This window comes from Leptinotarsa decemlineata, unplaced genomic scaffold, assembly GCF_025532065.1.
Source record: "Leptinotarsa decemlineata unplaced genomic scaffold, Ldec_3_MD MMD2_tig00000133_RagTag_RagTag, whole genome shotgun sequence".
Taxonomy (NCBI): Eukaryota; Metazoa; Arthropoda; class Insecta; order Coleoptera; family Chrysomelidae; genus Leptinotarsa; species Leptinotarsa decemlineata.
Window position 1 is genome coordinate 8666961 of NW_027412542.1, and position 10895 is coordinate 8677855.

A 10895-nucleotide genomic window follows, 5' to 3' on the forward strand; every position below is an offset into this window, starting at 1 on the left:
GGAAGAAAACAATTAATTTCAAAATTAATTCTAAACAAAGATGTAGGAATTATGTACAAAATTTTCTCTCCGACACGAACTGAAAAAAAGACAAAAAGTCCTTTCAAAACAATTTGAACATTGGAGTTCATAAAAAATACTGTTTTCATTTGATTTATCACAAACATTTATTATGGAATTGAAACAGATATCACTAACATAAAAACTGCACAATAAATTGAAGAATATTGATATAAAATTCCACTTACAAAAAATTAGTACCTCTCTGAACTTCTGAAGACGAAAACACGCGCATTTTCCTTGACAAGATGAGACAAATCTGCGTAAAACAATTATACAGATATTCGATTTCGATCTCTGACGTAGAATTTAATTTGAACTCATGTGCCTTCCTTCCTATTTTTGAAAGTTTTCAATATTTTTTGAATCAATATGGAGAAGTAGAAAACCAAGAAGGCATTCTGGTAGATACATTTTCATTATGCACTTATTAGCTGAAGTAAAATAAAAATTGTTCAGCATGAAATAGTCAAGAATCCCAGTGAGAAGCAAGCCATGACCACTCTAGACTAGTGTTTTTAAATAATCAAAATTCATTACTTTCTAACAATCAAACTGTCGGATTCTGTGCCTGTATCACATTATTCAAATGCGCAGCAGCTCCATAAGCAAGACCTACAATGCTTCCTAAGATCTCAGCAAAGAACACCCCGATGTGTCCGATCCTTCCAGCTGACGCATTATCTCCAACGTTCTCTTCCTCTGTTATTTCCGTACTCCCTGGGTCTCCACCTATCTTCAAATTCAGTTTGAGAGGAGCTCCGTAGTTTCTATTAGGGTAAATAACTTTCTGGAAGGTTTGTTGTTCACTGATCAAAGGAGTCGTATTTTCTGTTTTCTTTGTATCGATTTCAAATTCTTCAGGATTGTTGTCTTGGGTATCAGATGATCCTTCATTACGGTGATTGTTGCCTCGTACAACAGTTGATATAGTGGATATAAATCTAATTTTGGCTAATATTTTGTTCAATTTCTTCTGGAACAAACTCGGAGATGCTTCATTTTTGTCCTCATCAATATCATCATCGAAATGGAAGTTATCATTTTCCACTATTTGTTTTTCCGCTTGTAGCTTCTCTGCTTTATCTTGCCTTCTAGTTAAATCTGCGATATTGGTTACTGGACCTGAAGGACTCGAAGCTGAAGCTGAAGCTGATGTTGCCAAGTTTGTTAGTGCGATAGGTGCGTTGTAGAGGAATGGTTTGGCCCAAACCGTTTGTAAAACCTGGAAAAAATCCATAAATACATGGGAAGTTTCATGTTGTGATATGATTAATCGAAATAATCTTATTTAAAGTTTTCTCAGGATCCGTTCTTCATAATTTCGTTATTATAGAAGAGATGTTAATGAAGTAATGAAAATAGTTCAACTTGGTATCTGGTGAGAAAAATATCTTGTTATTGTTTCCTATAGAATTTTATAGAACACAGCCACGTTTCATTTCAGCTTGATCATTTTTACAGAAAACGTGAAATGTAAAGATTACATTTACATTAGCAAAAAAAAATTGAAACTTGGTATGAGAAAATACAGAATTTGAAGTACCGGTAAGCCCAAACTAGGTGGGTAGGCTGTCCTTGTTCATCTTTCACTGCCTGAACTACTGTGCATGCTGTTTTTGGCGAGTGCATTGGCTTGGGATGTGGGGGTTGAGCAAACCGGCCATCGGATGCCTGCTTTCACGTAGCCCCGCTGGATACGGGAACAACAGAATCACTTGTTGTTTTGTTTTTCCTAACGATGGCTTAATCCTAAGGTATGTGTATCCGTGCCAAGAAGATGAATGACACTGAACCTAACAGCTGTCTCTACGGAACCTTCGAGATACCGGACGCCTTCTCGTCGTATCATCGCCTTGTCACGGTAATGCGGAACTCTGCCTCTTTCCCTAGCTACTCGTGGGACTTTTATGGACAGGGTTAACTTAAAAATTCTTGCTGACGCTGAGTCTACAGAGTAAATGGATGTCGAGCTTACGACTCCAACCGACCTCCCTGTGGCTTTTGATCAGGAACGAGAGCTTCTCAACTCCCCAATTCCAGAACCAATAACTGAACCCAAAAAAAAGTTTTGGGTGGTGCAGTACCTTATGAAACCGCCTTGTACCAAATTCATGAGCGGCGTACGCAGAATCTGTCTCAGGTGGAGGAACATACCCCCCTATGAGCAGGTTAGCAAACGTTTGCGCTCAAGTTATGATTCATCACAACCAGCGGCAAAAAGCCCTGCACGGTTGAATGTAAGGCATCGTCAGGTATAGCTGACGTGCAAAAACCCTCATATGAGAAGGTTGTCGCGGGTATCAAGGTGAGAATCTTGCACCTTGAGTATCCGACTACCTCATTAATGATGAAAAATCAGAGCATATACTTTGTGCCTACCACACCGGGGACCGAATCAGGTTTTTAGAGTTCGGCAGAGCCGTACTATACCATCTGACCTGCAAGACCACTCGCAATACAAACTAATCGGCTTCGTTAGGAAGCTGGGTTTATTTGGTCGAGTGTGAATAGGTGTGAACCACAATAAACCCTTACGGGTTGCGGTGGAGGGTCGAACAGACCCACTTTCTTTGCACCTAACCTAAGCCCGAACTATAATTTTCTTGGTACGATGATTCACTTTGTTTTAAAAAATCGGCTATGCGTGAAAAAATCAATCCAAACAATATTTGTTATTCACAGACTGAAAAATACCCTGGAAAAAGCTTCATTAGTCAATGTTCACTATGCCCTCGCTAATTCAGCAATCATATAACATTTCTAACCAGCAACATTGTTTTATGATTTCATGGTGCTGCAACAGTTTTATTTTGTTGGTATTCAATAATTACTTTCAAAATGCTAATTGATCGTATTAGACAAGCCGTGAAAACAATACAGTTGTAGGCAATAAAATTGTTTTATAAATTTGTTAACGTGCATGAAATAAAATTAAAACATCCTTATTAAATAGTCACAAAATTATAACAGAAACATTTTTAGAACTAACTTATGAAACATATTTACATATGACATTGTTTTTAGAGGTCGTGTAATGAACCTAACCTAACCTAACGTTATAGAAGCTACATGTCTCATTTACAAGAATACATCTTTATATGAAAATAACAATCGCACTGCACGGAATGATGAAAGTATGGTAGAAAAAAATGTTATCCATATTATATTCATTAAAAGCTCGTTTCACATAATATGTAGTCGATAAGATAACACAGAAATAAAATATAATGATTCAGCGTCTGCCTCCTTATTCTCGCCAACTCAGTCCCATTAAACTCGTTTAGGCTCCTTGCGAGAATTGATGAAAAAGACAATATGTGGAAAATAGCCCATTCAGCTGAGGAAAATGTAGAACCTTTTGCTTGAACCTTATATTTTCTCAAATGAATCGAAACAATATCAATTGTCCATGAATAAATAAGCATAGTTACTAGCTTTAACAAGTATTTTTGATTATATCCTAAAACGCAAGTGCAGGTGGAAAAACGACCCGAACTCTCATAAAATATTTTGTTTGCAACCCATTTGCGATACAAAATGTGGTGGACCCGGTAAAGTATTATAAATCCGCCTATACTTGCTGTAGCAAATCATAACGAAATCACAAAATTTTATTTCAATTGTATTTCAAATGAGCAGTGTATAAACAGTATAATGTTTGTTCAAGGAAGTTCAGAAGGCAATGTGAGTTCAAAACGTAAAACATTTTTGGATAAGACTTACACATAATAGTAAAACAACTTCATTCACACTTCTAAACCACATATTCACAGAGTAACCTACTAGACTCGTTAACAGAAAGACAAAGAGTAAATTTAACAAAGAATATCGAACAATGTGATTTGAATAAATAGCTTGTCAATCCCTCTTTGGAGATTCTTGCAAAACTTGGTTATTGGCCTTTGAAAAATAATATCGGAAGGTCTCTTCTTGGCCCATTTACCACTATTGAATATTGAAAGAGTTATTGGAAATGCTACCTGCATGCTAATAAGTGATAACATTTGTACACTAATTCAGTTATTTTGATATTCTTGTGGGAAATCGATTCTCGATCAAATGAATGACTTCCATTCAGTTACTTGATCAAAATGTGACTTTTTCTCACTGACATTTATATCGCACATGATACCATGTAACCCATTTAAAAAGAGAGAACCAATTTTTCATTGAATGGAATTTTAATTTTTTTTTTCATTAGGTAAAATTCGATATATCATGAAACACAAAAATTTATGAAAGTCATTTGACGATTTTTTCAAAATATTACTATGCCACTAGATTCACATCTCAAAATTATGTCGAAACGCTATTCATACATTTATGCTCCTTTTTTAATTCCGAAATGAAAACATGCACGTAATTTATAAATAATTACTTTCAGACATTTTTATCTGAACGGTGTGAAAGTTCAATTATTTTTAAGTTGTTTGCATTCACCTGTCTTTGCCGGGAAAATTTGGATGATGATAATAGGTCTTAAGAAAGTATTTCATATTACATGGGTGTATCTATTAACGAAGGCGCTGAAGGGCTACATGAAATTTCTATTTTCTAGTCGACAATTCAAACGTTTTATCAGCCATAATCGATAGTTTAAATTTTCGATTATCAAAAAACTAATCAATAGAGTTTATTCCATGATTTTCACTATAAGGGTTTTACAAAAACCGCGACACGTGTTTTGCTATACAAAAGCTTTATATGCTTGAAGAAGCTTTTTATGCTTGAAGAAGCTATTGTATAGCGAAACACGTGTCGCGGTTTTTGTAAAACCCTTATAGTGAAAATCATAGAATAAGTTCTATTGATTAGTTTTTTAAATATGGATTTTCATCAAGTATCGGCCAATTCTATTCAATTATTTTCGATTATCGACAGCCTCAGGGAAACTGAGGCACTCTACAAAATTCTGTCAACACTATTATCAAATTATTAGAATATATTTCTCCTGAGATCGCCCCTTATACGTCTCCTCACAATATATAGTTCATCTCGTTGAAATATGTTGTAACATTCAGGTTCTGTTCTGTGGCAAAACATCGAAATATCAATTGTAACCTAGATAGAGATATAATAAGAATACGACATTAAAAAATAAATTTTTATAGGAATGTAGACTTTCACGGCTGGCGTCAATGTTTTGGTTGGTTACAATTTTCAAACGTACTAACTGCAACTGCGGCAGTCATCTCAGTGGCGTGGTCGAAGTACTCTTATTGACGTATCAACTGAAGCTCTCATTTCTGCCATGTCCTTTATAGTGCTGAATTTTCGCGCACTTTCTTTGGAAACCATAGGAATTTACAAATACCAAGAGAATTTCAACAGAAAGGAAGAGAGAACATATTTACCTAAGATTTAGCACACAGCATTGAAAGGTGCCAAAACGAAGCCATGTCACCCAAATCGCGTGGGAAGTACGCGTGAACGCGCCATTACAGAAAGTGCGCGATAAATCAGCACTATACATGACATGGCAGAAATGCGAGCATCAATTTCAGTTGATACTTCAAAAATATTATTTTCACTACACCACTGAAGATGACTGCCGCAGTTGCAGTTGAAACGTTTGGAGATTGTAACCAAAGAAGACCGCGGCAAAATCCGGAAACCAAAACAAATGAATTTTTATTGAAAGTGATCTTTTTTCGATTTTAAATATATATGAGGTGATCATATACAGGGTGATTCAAATTCCATCCTCACCATTGGGATCTCGGAAACTAATAAAGATAATTGGGGCAGAGTTACGCATTCACCTGACTAACAATATGCCGTTGAGAAAGTTCTGAAATTCCTAGTATATCCGGAGATATCCTGAGAAAACAGAAATTTCGGAAAATGGTTTTTATTTTCTTCTGGTTTCATTTTTTGAAAGATTCGAAAATAAATTGCACTTCCACATTGGCATTTTTCACTGCTGCATAATGGTATTTACAGATTTGCTTTACGTTTCGTCTTCCGGTCACCATCATCAACTTTATTGTTTCTTAGGGGCGCTACATTGGATTCTTTTTTGAATAGAACCAGATTTTAACTTTTCAATGATGTATCATAAGTTATCATTCTTTTTCGAAAAATTGGAGATATTGAGAAAAATTAATTCTTATCATGAAAGGCTTTGACTTTGATGCTTCTAAATTTGACTTTCAATTTGTTATACTCAATGATATTTTGTTATTGTACAAGTCATTGAGGTTTTGGCGGAAACTGGCTTTCACGAATGAAGAAAAAAGAGATATGATACAAATTTATTACAAATACGATAGAAACATTGTTAGGACATCGGAAATGTATTTAAACTTGTATCCCGAAAGACAATGAAAAAATACGGAGACAGAATCGACAATCAAAATTTGATAAATGATGTGAGTATGAGGTAAATTAGACACTGTGTCCTTTTCAATGACAAAAAACTTTGAACAGATAACAACAATTAATGTAAAGACAAAAGTAAATCACAGCAAATGCTCAAAATGCTGGCCTTGTTCATAATAACATAACTGTGCTCTTCTTCGAATATTATTCACTGCTCGCCATGGTAGAGGGGTTAGTCGTGGGCTTCGGCGATTTCAAATTAGATTCAGGAAATATTTATTTAAAACTCAGTGATCCATTTTATTATTATTATTCTTATCACACCATGCCTTGATTACAGTAGAACGGATTATTTTATAATAATACTCTTATAACACCGCAGCAACTTTTTGAGGTCGAGTGGAAGAGCAATTAATAACGTTATTAATATCGTTATTAAAATTGAACTTTGCCTTTTGTTTCGAACTTACTCATATTTTTGTTTATACTGTTCGTTAACTGTTGAACCTCATTATTTCTAAACAATAAAGACATTTATTATTATTATTATTATTATTATTATTATTATATTCTTCAGTTAACAGAGCGCTTTGAATAAAAAGCTATACAACATGGAAGTTAGTTTTTCGGGAACCGTGAAGTGTTCGAAATGGTCAGCATTAAATATAAATACAATATCCTCCCGAAATAAAAAGTAAGGAGTAATAGATCGACCATTTTTAGAATTCTTGAAGAACTCAAGGAAAACAACAGCATTTTGGAGCCGAAAGTATCCACTGGCAGAAAGTGTTTGGGTATCGACGAAGAAGTCAAGAATTCTTTTAGGAGAACAGTACACTCTTTTTACATAAAAACCGAAGTACCTGCAATAAATGAAGTTTTGTCAGTTATTTGTGAGGACAGTTTTTTTCCTGATATGAGAAGAACTAGATTATGGAATATATTAGAAGAGCTGAACTTCACTTTTAGGAAATAAGATAGAAAGATCATGTTAAGAGAAATAAAGAAAGCCAGAACACTGAGTAGATCTATTTTTTATTTGGATGAAACATGGATCAATGAGGGTCTCGAAGGTTTGGCAAGACCAGAACATCAAAAGTGGAACGCAAGCCTTCATTGAAAGCTTGTCCACTGGTTTGGAAATTCCATTTGGAAAAGGTTGTCAACTGATCAAAAATAGGGATTATCATCAAAAAGCCACAGTATTCGAAGAATGGTTTGAAAACATACTTCCGCAGGGAACCGTAATAGTAATGGGTAACGCAAGTTACCACAGTAGACGTTTCTAGAAGCTGCCAACATCGTGTTGAAGAAAGGCAGATATTATTCGAATCAACAACGTCAGAAGCGGAGCTCCCCAACTTGGCTAAACGTCAAGTCAAAATTCGTCAGGTATGTCACCGACTCGATACCAGAGACTATAGGAATGTCTGTTCTTCGGTTGCCGCCTTGTCACAGTAAATTGAATTCAATAGAGTTGGTTTGAGCTCAAGTTAAAGAATTTATTGCTAGTAATAACAATACCTTCAACAAGACCTTGCCTAATCCAATATAGTTGGTTTGGGCTCAAGTTAAAGAATTCATCGCCAGGAACAACAAGACCTTATTCAAACTTTGTGAAGTGGAAAAATGCCTTTACAGTGCTTTGGAAACAGTCGACCAAGAAGCTTGGCAAAAATGTACCCAGATCGCATAGACTCATTATCAGAAAAAAATATTCCAGTTGTCATCAATCCTAATGAAACTGATTCATCCAGTGAAGAATCACTCAACGAAACCCTGTAGATTTTTTTCAGACTACAAGTTATGGCAATATCTCATTCGATGTAAGTATTCCAATCAAATCTATAAAATTGTTTCTGAATCAACTATGAAAGGTGACAATCCTAAATGAAAAACTATTTTAAATATAAATTATCCTTTTCAGAATGAAATATTTGTATACAATTAGTTTTCACGTTATTTCAATTATATTCGCATCATGTAGAATATATCATTGGAAAATGTATATCAATACCCCAGCCCGACGCCTATCAATACTACCTTCAACGCAATACTAGAAAAAACGGTCGGCCACCTCTTATGAGATTTTTTGTCGCTACTCACCATTTTGATGGCACGTTAGCGGCATCCTCAAAGGGCATAGAGGGTAGAAATATCCCAGTAACATTGTGCATGAATTGATTGAGATGACTAAGTTGTTTTCTTTGATGTACCGGCATGTTTGCATTCTTGAAATTCTTTCACTCTCGGACAATAAATGTACTATAATTGTTTCAAAACCTTTGTACGTTTTAATGTAGTTCCATATCTCAATAAACATTTCACTATACTGACTGATGAAGAATTTTTGTACTCTATACATGCTGTTCATTTTTTCCAAAATTTAATTTTTGCCTTTTTTTCAGTCTATTACTATCCGAATTGTCAAGCAATTTTAGGACAATTTTTTTCTATGAATACAAATTGAACCAAAGTGCTACCGAAAACGCCAAAAAAATCAACCAGACATGTGGCAATGAGATAGTGTTAATTAACGCAAACGCACGGTTTGAACTTAGTTTCCAAAATTTCTTTTTGGAGATTTTAGCCTCGAAGATAAGCCCCGAAATGACTGACCTACAGTAATCCAGGACGAGAATTTGAGGACCCTGGTGGAGACTGACCCATCACAAACGGAGCGTGGGATGGCGGAAGAACTGGACGTCAGCTCCCATGCGGTTTTTAATAGTTTGGAAAGGTCAAAAAGTAAGTGTCCTACGATTCGAACGACACACAGAAATTGTTACGTTTCGTGGTCTGTTCTTGTTTGCTTTTGCGCCACCAAAAGGATATTTTTTGGATCGGTTTGTCACGTGTGATGAAAAGTGGATCATCTATGACACCAGGAGACGTTCAGGACAGTGGTTGAACATCGATGAACCATCCAGGCACTTTCCAAAGGCGAAAATCCACCAAAAAAGACCATGGCTACTGTATGGTGTTCAGCGATTTGTGTGATTCACTATAACTTTCTACAAACGGGCCAAATGATCACAGCAGAGTCCAATGGTGGAGAAATCGATGAAATGTACCAAAAGTTACGTCAGCAGCAGCCGGCACTGACCAATAAAAGAAGTCCAATCCTGCTTCACGACAACGTCCGTGCGCATGTTTCACAAATCACAGTTTGAAAATTGAACAAATAGTAGAAGATCCGAACCTAAATCGACCTTCACCGAGCTGATAATAGAATGAAATATATTTTATAATGAATTTAATATATTAGAAAATATGTTAAAAATGGGTTCGCTAAAAAAATCCCGGACAGACTATTTTTAATTATTTTTTGAAAAATGATTATTAATTATATTTTGCAACATCGAGATAATAATAAAATTTTTGTCTTTACTTGAAGTATTAAACGTATAGAATGTGCAGCCGTTGAATTGTCTATTATTTACCTGGGCGAACTACTGGTTTGTCACGTATAAACAGGTATATCGATGCCAGTTACTTTATATCATCATAAGCGCTGTTTCATTGCGAACACGTTGATATAGGGTTGTCTCCAGAAAATTCGGTCCTATTAGGGGTTTGCGAACTTTGAAAATTTGAATTTCAATCTACTTCATGCAGTCGATTTCTGACAGTATCACGACCAATGGTTACCTGGTGCGTCTGCTGCAAAACGTTAACCAACTCAGGTGCTGTGATTGTCGGTTGTCTTCTTGCGGTTAAGACCAAAAATCGTTCTTGAACTGCAGTTGTAGCGCGTCCTCGCCCTGGATGTTGTTCGGTTGGACTGCCAGCTTCACGGAAACGCCGCCACAATCGACTGATAACACTTTGGGAGACCCCCAAACGAAGAGCTACATCATTTTGTCGCATGCCACCTTGAAGAAGCCCTACAGCTCTATTCATCTCAGCCAATGGTAAGTGATGGCGTTCCATGTTAAAGCACAATATTTCCAGTTTAATTGCTGAGCAAGAATTGCATAGAATGTACAAACTCGACACTTTCAGATTATTTATTTTAGCCGAAAACCTACAGTTTGTAAAAAACTTGATAAAAGATCAGTTACCGTTTTTGCAGGCTTTGTTCAACCCATAGAAATCTACAGGGTGGCCGAGTGTACCAATTCAATCGAAATTAAACAACCCCATGCATTTATTTTTATAATATTTAGTATGTTATAAAAATATCCCTAGACTTTTCCGATGTATATATATATATATATATATATATATATATATATATATATATATATATATATATATATATATATATATATATATATATATATATATATATGACTAACAGCGAGTACAGGGACATTTTGTACATTTGGAAAAATATTTATACCAAAGTGTATATAGGTTATTTTTGTGATATATGAGTTCACTTAACAGATGCTATTCACAAAATGGATATACTCATGTCCGTCTTTTTTATATATCAATTTTTGTATAAACCGTATAATACCAGGACTTCCTTTCAAATTGTCTATGAAAAATAGATTACGATATGA

At 35.4% G+C, this 10895-nt stretch overlaps 1 protein-coding gene across 2 annotated transcripts; it reads right to left on the minus strand.

Moving 5' to 3' along the window:
* Positions 1-307: 307 nt before the first annotated feature.
* LOC111504317 (uncharacterized) lies at positions 308-10364 on the minus strand. 2 transcript variants are annotated; one of them, XM_074172681.1, is made up of 2 exons: positions 10036-10364; positions 308-1285 (listed from the first exon to the last, which is right to left on the minus strand). In XM_074172681.1, the coding sequence occupies exons 1-2, from the start codon at positions 10315-10317 to the stop codon at positions 611-613; spliced, it is 957 nt and encodes a 318-aa protein (XP_074028782.1). In that variant the 5' UTR covers positions 10318-10364; the 3' UTR covers positions 308-610. The 2 variants fall into 2 exon arrangements, with proteins under 2 accessions (XP_074028782.1, XP_023014604.2); XM_023158836.2 differs by lacking the exon at positions 10036-10364 and adding an exon at positions 3787-3937.
* Positions 10365-10895: the final 531 nt, after the last annotated feature.